Source organism: Phalacrocorax aristotelis, chromosome 6 (assembly GCF_949628215.1).
Source record: "Phalacrocorax aristotelis chromosome 6, bGulAri2.1, whole genome shotgun sequence".
Lineage (NCBI taxonomy): Eukaryota > Metazoa > Chordata > Aves > Suliformes > Phalacrocoracidae > Phalacrocorax > Phalacrocorax aristotelis.
Genome location: NC_134281.1, coordinates 5,752,550 through 5,775,402, shown reverse-complemented (window position 1 = coordinate 5,775,402; position 22,853 = coordinate 5,752,550). Strand labels below are relative to the sequence as shown.

Here is a 22,853-nt window from a genome sequence, read left to right as displayed (position 1 = left end):
GCTATTAATGTTTAACCCTCATAAACATGCACAAAACGTTCAGCATTCAACAAAGATTAAAAATAAATATTTTGTTGTTCTATTTTATCTGTGGGGCAATCTGCGCGGTTCGGCGAGTATCAAGAATGGCTAAAACGGCCATGGAGATAACGGACAAGTATTCGGTCTTTGTTGGAAGGAAGATATTTCTTTCTCCAGTCACTGCTTCTCTGCACTTCAGATGTTATAGCTTCCGAGCCAGGCCAGCGCAGCACAATAAACAGCAACGCAGACATACGCATATACATACACCTATACAACGGTAGGAATCATTTGTTTTAAAGGTGAGACTCCCTGGAACAATTTTCAGGCCGAGCGTTTCAAAGGACCCTCTGTTTAAATTTTTTTCTGATTTAAAAACGAGCGTTCCCAGGGACGAAAGATTCACTGCGAAATGGGGAGCTGGGGAAGTCCAGGATCCAGAAATGAGAAACAGAGCGTTTCATCTTCATTTTACTGCTCCGAGTCCAGATGAGAGCCCTGATCTCGCAGTCAGATCCTAATGGGCAGATCTTTGGAAGAGGCTTTGGGAAGACTCATTTCCACCACTGCGGTTTTAATGCAAGATTAGCAATCTGCTTGTGCAGGCTCATTCACAGCGCGGCGACGGAGCTAAGCGGTGAGCTAATGCGACCCTCTAATGACTCCTGGAAAAGCATGAGGACATCCTCTGTCCCCATCCTTCTTCCCGCAGTGGGTGTCGGGAGCACACACCCCTGCCTCTCCCCACCTCGGCTCACAGGGGTGCCCCTGGGCGCCGCAGCACCGGGCGGGCAGGTCCCACAGCTCCCCCTCGCCCACACACGCACGCCCCGACCCCGCCACCCTTGGTGCAAGCTGACCCCCAAGTCCCCACAGAGTCCGTGGTACCAGCGTCAGGCGGGCGAAGATCCAGCCTGCGCTCATCTGACTGTAATATTTTTCATTTGCAGCAACGCCAAAATACAAACCAAGCCACAAAAGTAATGAAAAATACAGCTCTTTTTGTCTTCAAACATGACATTCATGGCGGATTCACTGTCTGCATGTTGCAGCACGCTCTATTCTTAGCACCGTGCCTTTTAAAGTTAGGCCCATTATTTTCTACGGTGTATCAAGATCAGTATGTATAACATATGCCATATTGTTGACACTTCCCTGGATGTACTGCATGCCATATGCCTAAAGCACTAAAAGGGGTGATGAACAGAGTGGCAATACTGAAAGGAGAACAAGATACACCGAGCATGTTGAATGAATTCAGTTATATAATTCAGCCAATAAGGGTTTCCATGCATTTAACAACCTCCTTCCCCCCCCCCCCCCCCCTTTTTTTTTTGCCTCTCTTGTATAAAAATGAATTCAACAACTTTCCACTGTGAAAAGTTAACACGCTGGACACGTATTCAAAGCAAACATTTAATCACAGTGGGCCAAGCAGGTCTAAAAAGTATACATGTAAAGATAGATCATATATAATCACACCAATAAAACAAACAAAAAAGGACAATTCATACGTTTTAGCAATAAACTAAAAAAGTAAAACATACAGTTCTGCTCCTGCTTCTACTTGTCCTTTATTTTACCTTTCATAAATCTATACCCCAAGTCCAATTCCTAGAACTACGGAAGATGTCATCTTGACCATCTTTAAAGGTTTATTTACTAGTTTCCTTACTAAGAATTATTATTTGAAGAACCCAGAAACTAATGCTCTCTTACACTACAGTATTTTTGTCCAAATCTTCTGGAACGGATTATAAAATTGAAATGTAAGAAGGAACACAGCCGAGCTATATTTATAACAAGAATGCTGCTCTTCAGCATCTGATACTTACACATGTGTATCCTCATCTCTATGCCATCCCTCTGCACACTCTAATGGGCACACTAGCTGCATACTCGTCATTAAAAAAAAAAAAAAAAAAGAGGAAAAAAAGGAACTGACTCATCACTGAGAACAGTTTTGACAGTACTTGCATGCAGAGCCCTGGCAGAAAGGTTCAAGCTATTCGGTTCACCAGCTGCGACCAGCTACAAATGACATACCTTGGACTGAACGAATAGCCGGGAAAAACAAAAACACGCAAACTCTCGGTACGGGCACAGGCCGGTTGCACAGATGAACCCAGGTCTAATCTCCAAGTTTAGTCCTTGGAGCTGTGTGCTACCTGGAGGAAGGAAAAGATCAGGGATGTCTGGAAAGTGGGTATTGCTACAGGAAACTCCTAGCAAGCTTCCACTGCCAAGACACTGAAGGAGTCCCTGGGACAAGGGAGGAGCATTGCTGAAACACCCAGCGCGCAGGGTACGTCCAGGGGGACATCCCGCCCGGCACTGAGCGCGGCAGGACGCGGGGGGGGAGCAGGATGCTCTCCAGGCATGCGGGGAACACCGCCGTTCCTCCATCCCTAATGCTGTGGATGCGGGGAACACCGCCGTTCCTCCATCCCTAATGCTCTGGATGCGGGGAACACCGCCGTTCCTCCCTCCCTAATGCTCTGGATGCGGGGAACACCGCCGTTCCTCCAACCCTAATGCTCTGGAGCTAATGATGCCATGCAAAGCTGAGGCTTCCCAGTCCTCTGTCGTTAGTGCCACCATACCCCCACAGGCAATGGATCAAAGGGGCCATGAGAAGATAAGGAGAATCCATTTTAATTTCAAAACATGCACATTCTGGCACAGGAGATCACTAAAGAAGATCAGTTCTGTTATGTTTCAGTGGTGTGTTGAAGGGGAATGTTGCATTTCAAATTTACACGCACATACCTATTTATTTGAGTAAGCAGCATCATTAGCAGCATAAAACAACATAAGAGGAACACGGGACTTTTGCAGAAGAGGAAGGCAGAATCCTCCTCGTGAAAAACATCAAAGAAAAAGAACACATGCTGATGTTTAAAAACAGTCTACGTCTAATACAGAACATCAAGACTTTTAAAAAAACCACAAACCAACAAAACCCCTCCTTACTTCACGATATTTTCCTTAGAAACAAACCTAGCACTTACTGCTGATCAGGAATTAGCGTTCGCTGCCAGGTTAAAGCATTGGTTGTGTAATCCACTAGCGAGTGCTCAGATGACAATCCACATACACAAATTTCACATTGTCAAAATTAGGACAAGTGGAAGTTTTGTGAGTGGAGACACCTGCATTTCATCAGTATTAGGCCAAAGGTAAAGGGAGACATATGTCCCAAATAATTAGAACGGGAAAGGGTTTGGAGGGGTGTGCCAGCACCCACTCCCATCACGCTCTGAGCTTGCTGTAGGGGAAAAACACAACAAAGCAACGCAAAGTAAAACAAAAAAGCTTCATCTTGCAAAAGCCACAACTGTACAGCTATTTGCACGGGGAACTGGTGAGCAGGCATCACCTCCTGTCAGCAACCTGGGTTTGTGCTTTTGGTACATCACGCCTGGCCGTGCGATGTCAAGGAACGGAGCAAAAAAGCCTTTTACCTTCTGGTGTCTAACCCAGGGCTGGTCCAAGCAGAGTATAGCCAAACTTTCTACTAGCTGTTGGTGACATTAGTTTGAGGGACTTCATCCAGTTCCTTGTGGACTACCGTCCATATTAGGAAAGAAACCCCACTTGACATTGGCGCTGGGATCCAGCCCTATCCGCAGACCCCGGCAGCATTACCGATCTTTCCTCGGAGGCCAGGCTGAGACACAAGGACCGCAGCCATGCCGATGTGCCCATGATACTTCATAATTAGTTTCATGTAAGGCAAGAAACAATCCTACCAGGGCCAATTAAAACATCTCTTGTGCTTACGCTGTTAAAAAAAAAAACCCACACAACACCATACCGGCAACAAAAACAAAAGTAAAAAAAATCCCCTAACCCACCCTGTGGCGAACTTTATTTCCTTTTTCGTGCGGTGCTGGTGATGTTCGCAGAAGAGCTCAGAAGGGTAAAAGGGCATTGCTAACATGGCAGCTATTTAATTCCACCAGGCAGATCCCCGAGACCTGTAACGAGCTTCTGCTTCCTACCCATCAGGCCATTAATCACTGAGACTCCTAAAAGGTTCAATTCATGTGCCCACTCAGAGAACTCCTGAGATGTCTGATAGTCATATGTCATTTGAGAAGGGAACAAAACTGTATTCTTCTCTGAACTGATGTAGCTCCTATTACCAAGAGACTCTCTCCCTTGGGAGCAACCAGAAGAGAGAAATGAAGGAGAGCTGACTCAAAGCTCTGCCTCGCAAAGACACATAATTGATGCAGAAGGGGAAGAGAATTACAAGGAATCTGCCACTACCCTTATTTTGCCAATAATCTGGGGAATTGGTGAAAGGATTTTGAAAGTGGTGAAAAATATCTTCAATTTTTACTAGATACACCCTAGACAGATGGGCTGCCCTCCAGCAAAGAGGATAAGAGCTCCTCCTCCTCCTCGGACGAGAGCTTGGCAAAGGCAAAGGGGATTTTGCCACCTTAAAATTAGACCATTTCTACTACTGATTAACCTCACTCTTCTTGGGACCCTGTGAGCAGCTGGAGGTGATGCCTAGGCATCACGCACACTCACAAATCCCTTGCTTCCCTTGACATCCACTGCTTCAAAATCTCAATCTTTATCTACTGATGCTCTTAAAAGCCTGGGAGATAGCCACCAGGGAGGCAACTCCAACTCCTTACCATTGCACTTGGACCTGTGCACAGTCCAAGCACAAATGCATGGGGGTCCCCAGCGCCTGGGGACCCCGGTTCTGTCTCACTCGGGGCATGGCAGCGGTGAAACGGGGGTAAGCTGACCCCCCACACACACACCGCCTCCCCAGACCGGGCTGAAACGTGACACACATACATATGTATATCTCTTGTTTGACAGTGCCATTTCCTGGAAATGACAGCTGAAAAGAAAAGAGTACAAAAAAGGGAAATACATACTTTTGCAGCTTAAAAAAAAATATGGTCGTATCACTCTGCATTTGGTGGAAAATTAAGAAAGAACAAGCCATCGTTTATCCTGCCCTCTTGCTTCTTCGTACTGCTTTTTCTTCATTTAAATACTATTCTATCAGTTAAACTAATAGATAAAACAGACAAAAATATAAAAACCGAAAAGCACCTCAGCAATTGCTTCACACCCTCATTAGTTTTCCTGGTAATAGTCCGTGCCTCAATAAAAATGTTATCCACATTCTGGAGTGTCCCGTTCCCGCCCCCCCCACCCCACCCCCCCCAATTTAGCAATGACAATTTTTCCCTCAAACTAGACACTCAAACTAAGTTTCAGGAAGCCTGGCATATTCACTGCCACTCGATACTTTATCTGTTCTCACTGGCACCTTTTGATCTCTGAGGCTTTGGAAACACTAAGCTGAACTGATCTCCTGCTGTAATTCATAATTACCAATTCACAGCATTTTTCAACACTCTGTAGTTGCCCGCCTGCTGCTTAGGAGTTAGCACACAATTGAAAAATGCTGAAATTTGTTAGCCAGTTGAGGCTTTTTCAAAATTTTCTCCATTCCTCCAGAGTGCTACAAAAACCATACTGGGCTGCTGCTCTTACCAGAGAGCCAACTTGGATGCTTGGTGCTGCAGAGAGCAAAGAGGAGGCAGAGGGGCTGCTTTCAAAGGGTTTACAATGTTGAAAAGGGGTTTATGATACATAAACAGCCCTTTTCAGGTTCAGAAATCCTCTTTTCCCATTCAGCATCACTGTTATCCCTATTGGTTTCATCCGCCTGCAGCTGCTCCCCAGCAGGCAGATACAAAACACGGCTCTACGGGCGACAGCCCTCACCTCCCGGCACGAGCTCGTCACCGCCATGGTCTTGCTCCAACGCAGGAGAAATGCAAATGGTCACCATGGCCCACAGCTCAGTCCCAGCCCAAACTGCAGCCCACAGAGGGGCAAAGCTGCCTGTGCAGAGGCTAATGGGGTCGTCCCGGCGGCCACCTTTGTACCCAGAACACAATCTTGGCTATTGTTCTACAGTCATGAAAAATTAAGCTGGATGGTTAAAATTTCCCACTCCAAGTTTTGGTATGAGGCCCCGTAGTATATTTTGCTCTTGTGGCTTACCTATGGGACCTTGAGCAAAGGAAGTCCATGCTGGGAGTGAATATAAAATATGGGACCATGCAGGCTGGAAAGAAAGTCTTAACCAGAAGTGTTTGAATTAAAGCGTTTCACCAGTGATCCTTCATTAAGCTTGTGCCCCGATTTCTCTTGCAAACACACTAGCAATACACACCCCTTCTGAAATGGTCCTAAAAAGCCTCTTTTCCACCACCTGGATTTTATAGACGGGGCGACTAAAGCACAGAGATCAGAAGAGTTCAACACTGGAAACAACAGTCAACTACAGACAGACAAGGAGTTTTGAACATTTAAAAGTAGAACAAGATGCAAAAAAAAATCTTTCCTCTGGTTGCTTACTAGCACGACTAAGCCCCAACACTTTCTCGTCCTCTCTTCAATATAAATGGTGAACTTACAAATTGGTAAATCCTCCTATTCAAATTTTGGTGCTGAAAACAAAACAAAACAAATGTTCCTTTTTGATCTTTAAACAACCCTAAGACACCTCTACGGAAACATTTCGCTACTTCCCTGTTCTGCAGGGAAGCGTGCCAAAATACCAACGTCCCCCCGGTTGAAGCCTGGCTGTTAACGTTGCACACAAGTCCTCCAAACCATCATGTGCAAAAAGAGGTCTCACGCAAAAACTCTGGCCCAAAATACTCCCCAGACTTTGGAAAAGTTCAGGCCCAGATCCACATCCAGGTTTTGCATCTCAGGTTTAAATATAAACCAAATATAAGGATTCTCTTGACTTCTTCCAAAGAATAGTCTTTTAAGACATAAGACTCAAGAACCAATAAAAAAGGTAATTTAACAATATCTCTAGTGTGTCACCAATCATTTAAAGGGCCTTGAGGCTGCTGCATTCCCACTACAGCACCGTAGCTTTCCCATCCTGCTGGTTTTCAATTGACACTCTCTGTGTTGGTATTTTTTTTCCAACTTAAGCTTGATGGCATTTTTTTAAACTTCCCCTCACAGCTGCCGTCCTCTGCTTGTGCCACTGCTGGGTCCCAGCAGCACCACCGTGGGCCGGGCACGGCTCTGCTGGAGCCCACGGTGGTGGTGGGGGCGAAGGGTCTTCTCCTCTGTATCACGGCATGAGGTTCAGAAGGGAGAAACTTAAGACTTAGATGGAAGCAACTCAAACAGGATTAAAAAAAAAAAAGGGGGGGGGGAAGGGGACCGTTGATCAGGATCCCATAGCAATAACTAACCTCAGCCGTTTGCCAGAGCATCCACCGCTTGCTGGCTAATCCATGTTGTTCGTGCAAAAAAGGCAACAAGAATGACCCTCATGGCCATTTTGCCCGCCTCAGCCTGAAGACTGCTGCGAAGACAGAATATCTGGGAGCGGGGAAACGGTCCCTTCCAGCTGCACTTGGTATGAGGGGGATTGGCATCGATTCGCTTTGATTTTCAGAGATTTTGGGCGCAGCCCAAAAGGCCACGAACCACTTGCAGACGGAGCTGCAGCACCGAGGGTGCCCACCAGCACGCCAGCCCGCGCCACCACGGGCTCCCGCCCCGCTGCGGCTGCGCTCGGTGGCGAGCACGGGACAGGCACATCTACTCCTCAACGGCTACAACCTCTAACAATTTCTGCACGGTCCATTACTCAATCAAACACAACGGGCCTTGCCCCCCACCTTGGTTTCTGACACTGAACAGAAATGGGTGTTATTAAGAGAAAAGTGCAGTGGGGAGGAAACGGGTGGGAGACCACCACTTAAATACACTTACCTACTGCAAATGAAATTAATAGTCATAAAAAATAAACTCGTTCAGAAAGTTTTCCTTTGCAAATACCTTTATAGCATACGCTACCACCAGCGTCAGTAATAAGTTTTCAAATGGATAACTGCTAAATGAATATATCTGCTAAAGGAATCATTTTTTTTTGTGCTCTCCAAGGTTATGTGTTTAGCAGGCTTCAATACTTCAATGAAAAATTGAGGTGGCAATGATTTGCAGGCTAAATTAATGTTAAATACTTCAAAGAACTGGACAAACAAGTCAGCAGCAAAAATTTTATGGGTTCACTTCCTTCAAGGGAACTTAAAGAGCCAGCATTTTATTGCTGTGAATTCTAGTCACTCCTTTTACCCCTCAGCATCTGTTTGAAATATGTAGTAGACAATTGCTTTTTTGGCTCTGACTCAGGTGGTTGAAATACAGGACAAACAGACTACTGTATATAAGCTTTCCTCCAGCAATGAAAATTTTTATTAACTCTCTTGCATAGCAAACTCGGCTGCCTAGCTTCCAATCCCTATAGAATCATCAAGGAATGTGGCTAGTTATTAATTCTGGTGGTCAAGCAAGGGGTGGATACGCTGAGACTTTTCTGCAATATGTAACCTCACATTTGGGAAAAAAAAAAAAAAAAAAAAAAGGAAAAAAGCTGCAGAGGGAAGGAAAAAAATAAATGAGTTCTGTTTAGTTCATCATTCATATGTGTAAAATTCCAAGCTAAATACTAGCTCTGTACATAAATATGTCAGCCTTGTCAAACGGTCCAGCCAAAGAAAACATGGCCCACGGTGGAGGGGTTCAGAATTACCCTCAGAGCCACGAACCTGCCCCACCTTCCATCGCTGTGTCAAATCCAGGAGTTTTCTCACATCGGTGCTTCATAAAAACAACCTGCAAATGCTGCCTAAAAATTGCTTTTCTCACCCCACCCAGCTGAAGGACCAGGGAAAAGAGAAGAACAAGGACAAAGGTACACAAAACAGAGAGGAAGGTCCTTGATCCTCAGCAGACTCAACTTTATTTAAAGGGATCTTGGCCACCTCTAACTCCCGTATTCATTGTCTTCTGCATCCACAACACTGCCCTGGTAACGGTGGCCACTTTCGCAAAGCTTTTGATCACTGAGAAACAACGCAAGATGGTTTCCAGCATTTAACATTGAGTAAAACACTGTCTTTAAGTTGCGGTTACTGGCTAATTTGAGCCAATCTTTGGCTGTTGTGATGTATTACAGGTTGCTTTTAGCCTTCTGCTGCGTTTCCAGTATCATAAATACCTAATAGCAGTGGTCAGCATTTAAAAATAAACACTTGCCATGTATTTTTTAGAAGAAATAACTCCAACTGTCTGAAATCCCACTGCTCTGTAGATACTATCACTTTTTGTATTTTTAGTGGACGCTTAACACATAGATCATTAAACAGCTGGACTTTGCTTAAAGCTCCCCCTCAGTTTTGCTATGTTTTTGAGAAACAAGGCATCAGTCTACAGCTAGCTGTCTACTTGCTCAAGCTAACTGCTGCACCAACAAATGTAATAGTTTAAATGAGTCTGTTCTACCAATGCCATAAACCAGAGAACACGACTGCAACGTGAAGAGTGTGAAGAGCCATCAAGGGCTGCATACCGCAGAGTTCACCCTATCACGACATGCCCCATGATGCTGAATGTCCCTGGCATCGTACACCACAACCTGAAGCAATGTCCTTATACCATCTTCTGGTCACCACATCCCAGAGGTATCCACTTGACCTTCCATATCTCTTCCAATTTCCCCAGGGGATAGCACAGAGGAGGATACTTCTCATCCCTTCTCTACAATTGCAGTTGGTAGATGAGAAGAACGTGACTTGACTCTTACCTCTCCTATTTCTTACTGCCAGTAGAAAGCAGAGTTTCCCTTCCAGCTTTCAGCTCCTGCTCACCGTTTGTCAGGAGCACAGGCTCTCTCGCACCTCGGTTCATCTGGCGAGCACTCGCTGGGCTGCTGAACGTCAGCTCGCGCAGGGAGTGCCCACCACCACCCCGGCCGCCTCTCCAGCAGCTCCCTCGCAGACAGATACGATATTATAAGCACCACATGTGGCTCCCTGAGATGGTGGCCAAAGAGCATTGATACCCATCCTGAGGCTTGTTTCTGCACGGATGGCGAGTGCCCCGACAGCTCCAAGCACACCGGGTACCTGCTGCCACCATCATCACCCTCCAGCTCCCACCCGGACAGCCTTGGCCATTAGCCTGTAGAACTGTGCCCAGTGTTTCTGGGCATCTCATCAGAAAGCACCGCAGATGTGCAGCCTCACAGATACGTGACTACTATAACTCACCCATGCCCAATTCATTCCTAGAAAGGAACTGTTCAAAGCTGGAATCCACCGGAACAAGAAAGGTCAAGCCCTGTAACCCATAGGGAACAACCTCAAACCCTCTCTCCACACGAAGCCTGCCATGCATGGGCTCTAACTGGAAAGCAATTTTGATGCACAGCCGCAGCACACTTTTCCACGTCTACCAAGTCATACTGACTCCAAAAGGAAGAGCGCCCTTTCCATGAAAAGGGAGGTGCTAGATGAAAAAGCGCAGATTGTCCTGAGGCAATCTTGGAAAATGAGGTACAAGCCCATGTTGGAAAAGGCCATTCATACTGCTGGTCAAATTTTCCTCAAGTCATTTATCCAGAACATTCAGCGAACCATGCCAGTACCGTAAAGTGATGGTACTCCAAACCAAGCGCTGAAAGCTACACCCAGAAGACTGTGAACTCCGTATGCTACTGAGTACTGAGTAGTCAACTGTTGTCACCATGTAGATAAGGAAAGGAAGCAGATGCAAAGTACCCCATCATACTGTTTGCAACCTTCTCCAATATATGGGATGTCAGAAAGCCCACAGAGACATGATTATTGTTTAGCGAGCCCACAGTCAATCATTTTATCCTTTCAATATGGTACTTTGGAGTGATACATATATCGAAACCATAGCCAGATATAAATGGTTCTAGATGCAGAAGAATCCATAAATTTTCCAAATAAACAGGCAGTATTTTCTGCCTAAGCGTTTTTGGTTTATGCAATAGCATGGCACGGCCCTGAGCAGGCTCCTCTGGGCGAGCAGGTCTTCAGGTACCACAAAAGGGTAACTCCCCAGCTCCCCTTACTTTTTGAGGTGCCTGAAGGAACCCTGTAGGTGCTTTACAGAAAGTCGTGCTGATCTGTGCCTTAGGCAAATGAAGCACTAAATAAAAGTGCCAGATTAAATGCTACAGTTAATTCTCATAATAAATTGTGAAAACAGTTAAAAGCAAAAGCACTGTAATTGCTCCCAGGACTGCCTAACCCTGCAGCCTTGAGTCTAAGGATTTGCCTCGGTGCTGGTGTTGCCCTACCCAGTTACACAGCGATTCCCTTCCGTGGAGGTGAGGTGCTGAGCTACACGACCACACCGGCTTTGCCCAGCAAATGCTCATTATGGCTTTAACACCTCGTGCTTGCCAAGTATCACTCTGAGAAGGAGACGGGGCAGGTAACTAACCCCATCTCGCCGTTGCTAAAGCCGTGGAGCGAAGGCGACCTGAGCTGGCATCTCCTCCTGGCTCTGCCATCTCGCCTCGTTCAAACCACCGAGCGACGCAGGAGTGGCAGGGAAGGAGAAACGACACGGTAGGCTAGAGATGGATGAACTAGTTTTATCAGCAATACTTGACACGCACACACACTTTTGAAGGGGAGCACCGATCTTCAGAATTTCTTAAAATTGTGTTCGGGCAGTTATTTTCTAGCCCAAAAGCACCCCTTGAAAACCACAACGAACCTCTGAGAAACCTGGCTGCTTTGCTTGTATTCCATTTGCTGGATAAAAGTGTGGCCTTTTAATTTAAATGTTGCCACCTGTCGTCTTTAGCCTTTTTTTTTTTTTGTCACCTCCACTCTTAATTCTCATTTAAGATTCAATTTCAGTTCCCAGAATGAAGCTGGATCCTGCAGTATGAATTCAGGATGTTCAGAACGGTTCTAGGAGTTGTCAAAGTAGCAAATCGCCCCAGCTAGTTGCATAACTTAATTACGGTTTATCTGATAAAACGCCACCTTCATACAAGAGACCCCAAATAAAATGCTTTCCCTGAAATATCCGTAACCTGATTCATCTGTTTTACTCCTGCCTTATGCTGGCTTAGCACCACCGGCAACAGCAGCAGCGTTACACCGACATGAAGCTGAAATAAATCCACGGAGAGACAGACACACCGCAAACACACAGAAATTAATGTGCTTTTCACTGCTGTTCGTGTACAAACACACAGGGAAAAAAAAAAAATAAAAAATTTTTCTTTTCTTCCTCGCTATTCGCAAGTTCCTGGCTATCATTCTGAAATGTAGATATTCCCATCATGCCTCGGTGTTTTTCAGCCCCATGATGCCCTCACTTTTGATTGTGTAGATGAAGTTGAAGTGCACAGGGTATTTACTGATCCAGTTATCTTGTTCTGTGACAGGCAGAATCAATCAATCAAGGGGCCAGCTTTATGCTTACGTATTCCAGGCACATCTCCGCACTTCAGGATACGAGATCACAGTGTTATCCAGCCAAATTTGATCAACAAATGCAGTTCCCCTGTGCCACAGCAATCTCAGATGAAGATGTTATTATGTGGAACTGAGCAAAGTGATAAAGACAGTACAGAAAAGGGAGGAAAAGTCCAGCTGGACCTTTCTGACAGCCTCTATATACTACGGCTGCAGCATCCCTTTTTCCGAGGCTAACAAAAATAGCACATTCCCAAGTAGCTGTTGCAAAATGCTTTCTGAGCACCCTGTATCTGTTGGTACTTAACAAAAGAAACATTATGCCGTGGAGTTTCCTAACATATTTTTAAATGCTGGACAACAGATTACAACCCTTGCCACTGTATTTATGGAGATTTCTACAACACAGGATCACAGACTGTATTTTTAAGCACTGTGTTGTGAACAAGCATACAAAACCTGAAAGCCTAAAAATGTATTTTACAATCACACCTGGCTTAAGCAACCTTCGAGTATTTTTATTTTATTTTTTAAACCCAGCTACAAAAAATGCACGTGAATGGGTAAATGTTTAAGTCTGTCTCAAGGAGAGTTGACGCCACGCTTTTATTTTGCCAATAGCTTTTCACTTTGCTATTGCCCTACAGTTATTTTACATTATTTAATCCAAAATACCATCTTTTTGATTCTACCTTTCTTTGCATTTTAAATCTTTAATGGGAGCCTTTGGCAGTCCATGGGCACAATTATTAGATATCTGCAGAGAGAAATTGAAAAATTAATCATACTTTCCATTTTATATTTCTGCACTATACATAAAAATTATCTGCTCTTAAAGCTGCATTCTGTGGTCTTTCGATATTCTCTTCCCAACATGGTAAATACTATGCAAGAATCGGTGTATCTTACATTCAAATCTCTTCAGCTAAACAGTTACATGGAGAATGCCGTGTTCTCTTTTCAAGTGCAAAATTTATTTCAGATCATTTTTCAATTACAAGGCATCTGCTGCTACTTCTTCTGTTACGGACTGCCTAAAAAAATCAGGGTAGAGTAGTCATAGGACTAGTCATAGGACTAGCCTAGGGTAGATTAGTCCTGGACTAATCATATTGATGATACTGAAGTTGTTTATTACCCTTTTATGGGGCTGGGTACTTAGATTACGGTTTTTCACAACTGTATGCAAAATGTGTAACATAATCCTTACGCAGTTTATTATAGAAACTGATACATGCATTAATCTGACCTTTGTCTAAATAGACCCCTAACCACAGGGAGAAAAAAAAAAAAATCCAAAGGCATCTATCAGCATGTGAGCAGCATCAAAACTGCTAAATCTATTAACTTTGTTTTCCTTTCACTATTATTAAACTGGAAAGCAAAATTCAACTGGAAAATTATGCCATTTGGGTTCCCTTGTCATCATGTAATAAGTATGAGAAATATATGTGCAATAGCCAAATGGCCAATAGACAAAACACCCACTCCAAGTGACGTACTGTTTTCCATACCACTCAGACAAAATCAAAACAACGGAGCTGTTGCAAACAAAAACAAAATAACATTTCCCATAAGCATTCCAGACAGAGAAAATTTACAGGAAAAGAAAGCTGGGAAAAGACCCAGAGCGAAGTGAGTGTTTGTACCTCCAGCCATAAAACCCGCTTCTGCAGAGCTGGTAAACAACAGTTTAACATTAAAAACACATAAAGGCTAACAATTGATTAATTGTCAAACTTGGGAGTTAAAGATTTACACCCGATGGGAGCGCTGGGAGGGCTGCCTTGCCGGCGCTGCGGGGAGGTTGGGGTGCCCGCACCCGGGCGCGGGCAGCGCTGCCCGTCCCTCCCGCCCCCCTGCAAAGGCAGATGCGGCCAAGGAGCACGTTTCATTCAGAAAAGAGCAGGATCCGAGCCCGGCGTGGGGAAAAGCACCAGCGACGAAGCGAGGAGTGGAAAGTAAACAATCAGGTTGATTGCTTCAGAGCAGCGTGTTCTGCAGAGACTTACAATAAAAAAAAAAAATCCAGCTCTTTTTTTTCTTTCTGAAAGTCCTTCCAACTCTCTGTGCAGCCTGGCGGAATAACGACTTTAAAAAGTGAGGATGTCGCTTTTTTATAGCTGACTCACATTTATATAACTTTGTTAATGCATCTGCTCCCAGGAAGTTACAGTATCTGTGTTTAGCTGCGATACCTGCCCATAAATCGTGGCAGCGCCGCGAATATCAACAGCTGCATTTTACTATTTCTGCCCGTCAGTTTACAGTGTCTCCATCACAGCGAATTCCTGTCAGCTGCACTCCCGCTAACACAATTCCTATGTTTTGCCTGGCAGTAAATGGACGCTCCTGCCCCAGCATCATCTAAACAACTCTGTTAACATTTGCCCCCGAGCGTCTCTCTCTTTGTCCAGTCCCTGTCTTCTAACAGATGTCATCCAAGTCTAATCAAGCATAAAATGGTCATAAATATTTCTTTCTGGTAGATTTCACATTCGCATTTCATGCAGGGACATGATATTTTTCTGCTACCTCCAGGGAGTACCTAATGCAAAAACCAGTTACTTACATTCAAGGCTCATGTTCCTTTAGTAAAATGCAGCACATGTTCTCAGTGCAAAGACATAAAAAGGCACAAGACTTTATCTTCTTTTGTTTAACTGCACCTTTTCTTTTTTTTTTTTTTAAAAATACGTGTGCCACAGCTTCCACCTAGGCATGACATTGTCCTCCACGTAACAGGAGAACACACAACCGCATCATGCCGAATTTTGACCCTACCTCTTTCTCGAGAACAAGCATTTTCAAGTTTCATACTCCCATACCTTAATTGTTGCATAAAAGATAGATTTCTCTCTTTTTTTCTTTCCCTCAGTTATTTTATTTAACAAGCTATTTAAAGACTTCCCAAGATCAGAAAGGCACGTCTCTATTTTGGTTCATTTTATGCAAAATTCTGCAACCTACCTCATCATATTTTATTAAAAGTTAAATGATACCAGGACACAAATTTAAGGTTCATGCCTATTTAACAGTTGATGAAGATAATCATGAGATATAAGCTATTTCCATACTTAAACTTTGACAATTCAGGGGAAACTGTTCAAGATAATTAATTCTTCTTGATGCTAGAATCATCAGAGAAGTTATATTTATCCTTGGTAAACTCAGTAAATAATACGTCAGACTGGAAAATAAAACTAACCCTGGATTATTCACAAAGCCATATGTCTTATTATTTTTTCCCCTGTTATGTTTGTCAAAGCAGAAATATGACATAGCTATTTAAAGTGAACCACACAACACTTAAAGATATAGATCACAACAGCGAAGCTGTTTTTCCTCCTCCTTCTCCACTGAGCCTAATATTTGATTACTGTTAGTCAAATCAAGCTTTCAGGCAAATAATCTCCATTTTTTAAGTTAATGAGATGTGGTCATGTCGACAACAGCTTGCAGAAACTTTTAATTCAAATTCCTGCAGGCTGTGCTGGCCTCTTTTACAGCAACCACTGTATGAATGAGTCAAATTTGCCAAAATGGCTTATGTAGACAAGTGCACACTTTAAAGAGGCACTAATTAAAAATACCCACTGGTATCATAATTTAAATACCATGAAAATAAACTGTAAAAGTAGCTCAGCTACAATCTTATGGCTTTCCTTAGAGCTCGTTTACTTTAACTAGATGATGTTTTATTGCAGATATATTCCTAGCTAAAAACAATTTTTCGTCTTGGAGGAATTCAAGATTTTGATATAATTAAACAATTTATGTTAATATTTGTTTCACATAAGCTATTAAGTAAGCCCCCCAGAACAAGTGCTAATTGAGAAAGATGCAAAGAAGTAGAGTGCTGAAGTAAGCAGCAAATTTATACTGTTGATTTACTGCTCTATCTGCAACTTCCCCCCTCATTACAGCTCTCTTTCTCCCTCTCATTCTCTGCTATAAGGCTCCCAGCTGTACTGAATCCCATTAAAACACTTTCCTTGGTGCTATTATCTACTGCTTTCCTTAAAAAAAGGAAGAGGAGGAAAACAGAGAAAGAGAGGTGGAGCTTGGTGTTATTCTCGATGCACTTCCCTGGCCGCAACTTCTCCAAAATCCCTTTTTGTCTTTCTGATTTTTTGGCAAGGAACGCGAGCAGCACAGCTGTAGTGTAACAAAAGCAGACATGAGACCAAAAATAAAATAAAAAAAAAGTTGGTGCTGAGAGGGTTAAACCTATTTAAGGGGTTAAATATGCAATTACCGCTGACTAAAACCAGAGAGACATATAGATAAATAGAAGAAATGAAGTCCCCAGGTTCCATTCAGAAGCCTTCATCACATTACTACCAGACAGAAAACTCTTTAAGTACCATTTTCAGATGTTAAATCATTGTTCGTGCAGCACATATTCTCACTATTCCTGGGGGAACAATATCTGAAGACAGCGTGCTAACAAATGCAATCCAGTAAACAGGCATTTTTCCTCTTGTTGTTAGTACCTTTGTGTTCCAGCTCCCAGCTCTGTCATCCATGCCTTCCCTCTGCTTTGAAGTTAAAGTACTGAATGAGCGTTGTCATCTATTATCCAGAGTGTGCATGTAGATTATAAATAAGAAATAAAAGTGACTTTCAGTACACTGCTTTTGCATTAGCAAGTTGCCTTCTCTGTTACCTCCTCTGTCCTTCATACTTTGCTACCAACATTATATTAAAAACCTGACTTTAAGTGTTTCTTGTAGAATGCTATAAAATACGTGCACAGCAGAGACAAAGTTTTACTGAAACAAACAAGTCCAGCAGTTTAACCAGGTTCATGAGTTCAGCTTCAATACACTGTTTAACCCTTATCTGCAGATGTCCTTCAGGCCCCCGACACGTTAATTGCATCCCCGGCTTCGTTTGCATGCACGCTACTGAAAACACAGAGCTATTAATTACACTGAAGTTTATTTACAGAAAGAGTCCTTTTCTACTATTGATCAATTATTTATTAATATTTTCCCGCGTAACGATCTCATCGCATTTTTCATTTTAAGGCCCGGAATAAACGCTTTCAATACGAGTAGCAGCGCTGGCCTATTTCAACCGCATCTGCTTGTACCTGGTCAGAAAACTCTTTTCCATGAACATAACTGCATTAGAGACTAAGAAATGTTTCTCCCGATGCTTCCTCTAAAGAGGTGAGTGAAGACAATCTGCACTTTCAGCAGCTAAACCCCTCGATCTTCCCCTGCCTTCAGTTGGCTTCACCAAGAGCCCCAGCAGGGCTACAGACCTCCTGCAGCAGGGGCAGTTTAATTTGGAAATGGAGATTACTGAGGTCTGGTGTCTTAATCCACACACACAACCTAAATTACGGCAGTTTAGGAAGAACAAAGGTGTTTGAAGCCCTGAGGGGTGGTGGGCACCCGGAGAAGTACACCCCAGGGATGTCGCAGGGAGTTTTGTCCTGGCCCTGCTCCAGCGGGGAGTCCCTGGGCCACCTCTGGGCAGGGGCACAGTGGACTCGGGTCTCATGCACCGGCTGCCCGGATGGGCCTCTGCAAAGCTAAAATAGATTCTGGGGAAATCTGAGCAGAGCCAAACCAGGCCAAGCCCAAAGCGAGCACTGCTTGGCAACCTGGAAGTCGCAGAAAGTCAGCTTTGGGAACAGTAAGCCCAAGCCTGGGAACAATACACTTCTAAATAAATAACAACAGATCTTTTACACTTAATGAATTCCTCATTATTTAGTGGAACATCCATTTTAGAGGACCAAAAGCATCCTTATGCACCTGGCTTCCTTTCAATTCTGTGTTCAACTCAAAGTCTTGGCAGACATTAACTCTTGCACGACATCTGTCTCGTTTCAAGATGATGGGAACATGGAGACCTGAAGACCAAAGCTCCTCCGGAGAGGGAGGGGGAGAGGCTGGACAGGATGCCCCGTGCAGGGACAGGCAGTGCCCTGGCTGGTGCCTGTGAAATTATGGTGTCAGCCAAGATCTCCTGAAAATAAAACCCCTCCGAGCAGCTCCCTACCTCCCCAGACGGCAGTAGCTTTTGGGGCAGAAGGAAAACCCCTTGGCTCTTCTGGCAAAATTTGTGGTACATCTGTGGCTGGGTACAGGCTGGTCAGGTAAGGAATCTGCAGGGCAGGCTCAGAGGAGCCCTCCTTCCCTTCATCTCTCCAGGTGTTCCGGATCTTTCTTCCTTTCATCCTTTTGGATAAACAATAATGACATAAGGAGGTTCAAGCACAGCCCAGTGATTTTCACTCGGACATATGGGAGCCAGTCCTTTCATAAAATCCTTTTGGTAAATGGTTCAAGTCCCCATAAAGACCAGGGCAATCTAGTAATGATTTCCACGGTTGTCGCCTACTGCCTGTCCATAACACCACAAAGAAAAAAAATCAGACAGAGAAAAACGGAATAGGAGGAGAGGCACATATCCCTTCCTTCCCTCTACCAGGGTAAGATGGAAATGTGATTGTGCTGAACAATCTTTCATTAGCAGACAGCACATCTGCAGGCAGCTCAAACAGCCTGAAGAACCCCATCCTCCTTTCCCTTAGTTAAGGTAGCAGTGGATGGTGTGATCTCCGGATGCACGACGCGTATCAGCAATGCCACACCAGTGTACACGGCATGATGCAGATCCCTCCATCAGTGCCAATCTGGGGTGCACAGGAGCCTCTCCTGCTCTGGGAAAGCACCAAGCGTGGGGCCTGACCACGTCTTAACCCTGGAGAAAGGGGAAGCCCTTGTGTCCTTATCATTCAGGATCCTTAGCATCCCCATGGCAGGTGGACTTACGCATGCAAACAAGACGTGACTGCAATGCAATCACCACCTCAACTGGCTGCACGGGATATATTGCTGGTAGAAATACAGCAAGGACCAAAAATCAGATAATTGGAGCACAAACCTAAACACATGCCTATGCAGAGTGTCCTGGGGTTATTCCCAGCTTGCCCGAGTACTTGCTCCAGCACGGCCCTGGGCTTCATTTTGTCCTGTGTGTCTCTGACCTTAAGGGACCTCAGTGGCATCACCAGCCAGTGGCCAGCCTTTCTTCTTCTGATCCTGAATAGGGAGATTTCAAGGGGCTAGAGAGAAAAAGAAAAATGTCATTCCTCTCCGCAAAAGATTATCAATCCTTCAACTGGTAGCTTCCTGTGTCACTTAAAAAAAAAAGCAGTATCACCTTACAGGACAGCATGCCGGAGATTTCCTGAAAAGCTGCGGTGGCTTTGGTCAGGCACCACGGTCCTACCTGCTGGATGCCCGTCGCTCCTGTGGTGCCTGTCCCTGCCCACCACACAGGAGAGCATAAAGTAAAGGCGTATTTTTTTTTCTCTGGTAGGGGCGAGTTTCCCACCTACCTCCCATCCTCAGGACTGACAAACCGAGCCCCAGGCCGGCTCCCTTACTCGGCAAGTCTGTATCTCACCCAAGATTACTAAAACGTAAATACTCCCAGGTTTCATGAGTTCATTTAACAATAGCTGTATCTCCCCAGCACGAAGGGATCAGCTCCTAAAGACAAGATCAGAGAAGGTGAAAAGCTGGTCTTAGGAAACATGAGATCAGGTACGAAAGGGATTCTTTGCTGTCAAAGCATAATATGTCAGCTTGTGATAAACCTGAATTGCTTCATATACCAAGGATCACTAGACATTAGCTGCTTTTCGTATGGCAATATGGTGCAGAGGTTTCAGACAGAATATTGTTTTATGTTGATCATGATAAAACTCTCTGTAGCTTTGATAGAGCCTGCACACAGGCTTTTCATTCAAACTAATGAGTGATACTGGCTGTTGGATGCCGAGACACGCTCTTGATGCTTTCCAATGGTTCAACTCGTAACTAGGATTCAATTCAGCCTGGATAAGCAAGTGTGTTACTCATCTAAGGGGTTTTGAATGATGATCCCCTTCCCTGTGTTTTCCCTAGGTACCTGTGAAAAGGTACGGTGACAAAGGCAGCACCACATGTTGGCAAAGTGCATCTCTTACCAGAGGGATCTCCTGGGTTCAGCCTGCTCTGAACGAACAGTTGGCTCACGCTGTAATCAGCCATCAAACAGCTCAGACCCTATGGGCTATTCACTTAGCGCAGGCCTTTTGCTGCTCTGTTTTCCAACATCTGTTTCAATGCTTGTCATCTCCCTGCTTTAAACAAATGTACTGCAGATGTCTTGTCTTGTGGACGACAGAGACTTGGCAAAGATGGAAATAGTGGCCTCCAAATGACAGAGCACAGCTACGGCAGTTATTATTGAGGGGTTCTGGATGGACTCTGCATTAAACATGAAATGAGATTTTACACTCGCACCCCCACCCCACGTCTCTCTTTAAACCTGTTTTGCCCTTCAAATTTTAGAGACTGATGAAGGACAGGGGTCAGGATGCGGACTGAGATGCAGCTTACTCAGAAACACGTGGCCTGAGTCTTCTCAAAAGATTTATCATTGACATACACAATTAAATGGGAAGACACACCATTTGCTCATCTTTTGCTCCAAGGACGATCTGATACAAGACTGGAGATGGAGGGACACGGTGTGTGGCAAAGATAGCAGCTTCTGAGACCAGATTCTGGCCTGAAAACAACAGAAAAGAGACTTCCTCGGGCTAAGATTGTGCTTCTGAAAGAACCAGTAGATGAAATGGCATACACAAGAAGAAACAGGGATGGGTTACTGCGAGGGGTCTCCAGGCACATCCTTCCTAGGGTGTTCTTTTTATGCAAACCCAGTTTGAGCTTCCACTAGGAAAACCAGTCACCTGAGAATCTGGTGTTTTGTATTTTTTGTTAATGCTACTTTTGCCCCTGCGAAAGCATCTTTCCTATAGCTGTTTAAGGCTTGGCTGGGGTGAGTTACGTAGTTAATAAGATTCCAACAATCTCACTTTACATTAGTTTGGTTAATTGGTGCAATAGCTGTAAAGAGGCTGGAACAAGCCAGGTGCTGGCTGGTCGCTCTTCCCACTGCTCTGTCCTGCCCAGTGAAGGCAACATGGGTATGTCTACACTGTTTTGAACGTTAAGTGCAGGTAACAGGTCAGTCCAAGATGTGGGTAGTTTTTTAAAATGAAAGGGAAAACATGCATCTGTTTTGGAATAGAGGAACAGAGGAAAAACAGAAGTCCTGTGTTTTGACTGTAAAGACTTCTGATAGTATCTCAAGAGACGTTTTCATAAGCAAGCTAGGAAAACATAATCTTAACAAAATTACTGTATATTGGGTTTATGTCTCCATGGGTCACTCCGAATGGAAGACAAGAAACGTGTGCTGAAGAGGTCCATCTTTTTTAATAACAACACAAATGAAGTAACAGACAACTCAAAATCTGGGGATGATACTACATTGGGAGCGACTGCAAAGACGTTGGAGGAGAAAGCGGAGAAATTGTCTGTAAAAATGGGATGGCATTTATTGAGGGTACGTTATAGGATGCTACAATTCAGCTGGAATACCCAAACTTTGTAAGGAAGACAACAAGGAAGACAACCGATTATGCAGCACTTCGTTGGGGGGGGGTGGGGGAAAGCCTAAGGATTACAGCGGATCACAAGTTGAGTATGAATCAACAGGGTCACGCAGTTGCAAACATTACATGTACCACAGTCAGATGCATAAACAGGAGCACTGCCTGCAAGTTATATTTTGGGAACTGCATTGCCTCCACTTGCTCCAGCAAGACTTCAGCTGGAGGATCATGTCATTGGAGCACTGCAATTCAAGATGAACACAAGACTGACTGGAGAGAATCCAGAGGACAGCGACCAGAAGAATCACAGCTCTGGAAAACAGGATTTACAAGGACAGAGCTGAGATTGCTTAAGTTCTGAGAAGGCGGAGGGTATGGACATGGAAACAGCATTCATATATGAAAAACCATGCTGTAAAGAGAAAGGTGACAATCTGCTCTCCGCCCGTTACAGACACAACAAGAGGGAAGAGTTGTACTTGAAGGATGAGTGTTTTGGTCAGGCGTTGGGAAGAAGCTTCCTAACGGAGAGTTGAGCACTGGAAGACCCTGCCTGGGCAGGAGTGAAACCTCCATTGACAGACTGGTGAGGCAGACTCAGGAGTGTCAAAAGATACGCTTACTCCTGCCTTTGGCCTGCACAGAAAGACTGGGGGGAAAAAAGCACCTATTTTTCCAAAATCCACAAAAAGGTGTAAGATTAGAGAGGAGTTCACAGCAAAGCTGGGCTGGTGGGGTGCCCTGTTCTGCGTGTGGTTGCAGCGAGGCCATCAGCCAGCACGAGAGGAGTTACTAACACAGGCTCTAGGTGACCTTGGAAGGATCCCCAAAAGTGAACACAGCAGGCGCTTCCCTGCCCCCAGGGAAAAGCACATAGTTTTTTTGCTCGCAGTTTATGAATCTTTGACATACAGTCCCTATGACACAGCCTTGGAAGACCATATCTTTTATTTATTATGCCTAGCAATTGTCCTTGTAACCAATTAGGAAAAAAAGCAGGTGGTCAACAGAAACTCTGCAAAATA

At 44.4% G+C, this 22,853-nt stretch overlaps 1 protein-coding gene across 18 annotated transcripts in view; it reads right to left on the bottom strand.

Annotated features, from left to right (window-relative positions):
- FOXP1 (forkhead box P1) overlaps positions 1-22,853 on the bottom strand; it is a 390,881-nt gene that overhangs the window by 135,458 nt on the left and 232,570 nt on the right. Inside the window, exon 1 of one of the 18 annotated variants that reach the window (XM_075095668.1) lies at positions 16,850-17,123. The exons of the other annotated variants lie outside the window; for them this stretch is intronic. Within the exon in view, the coding sequence (XP_074951769.1) occupies positions 16,850-16,882 (33 nt within the window). The 5' untranslated portion in view covers positions 16,883-17,123. Of the gene's footprint in view, positions 1-16,849; positions 17,124-22,853 lie in introns of those variants that run through there. 18 annotated transcript variants of the gene reach the window in all.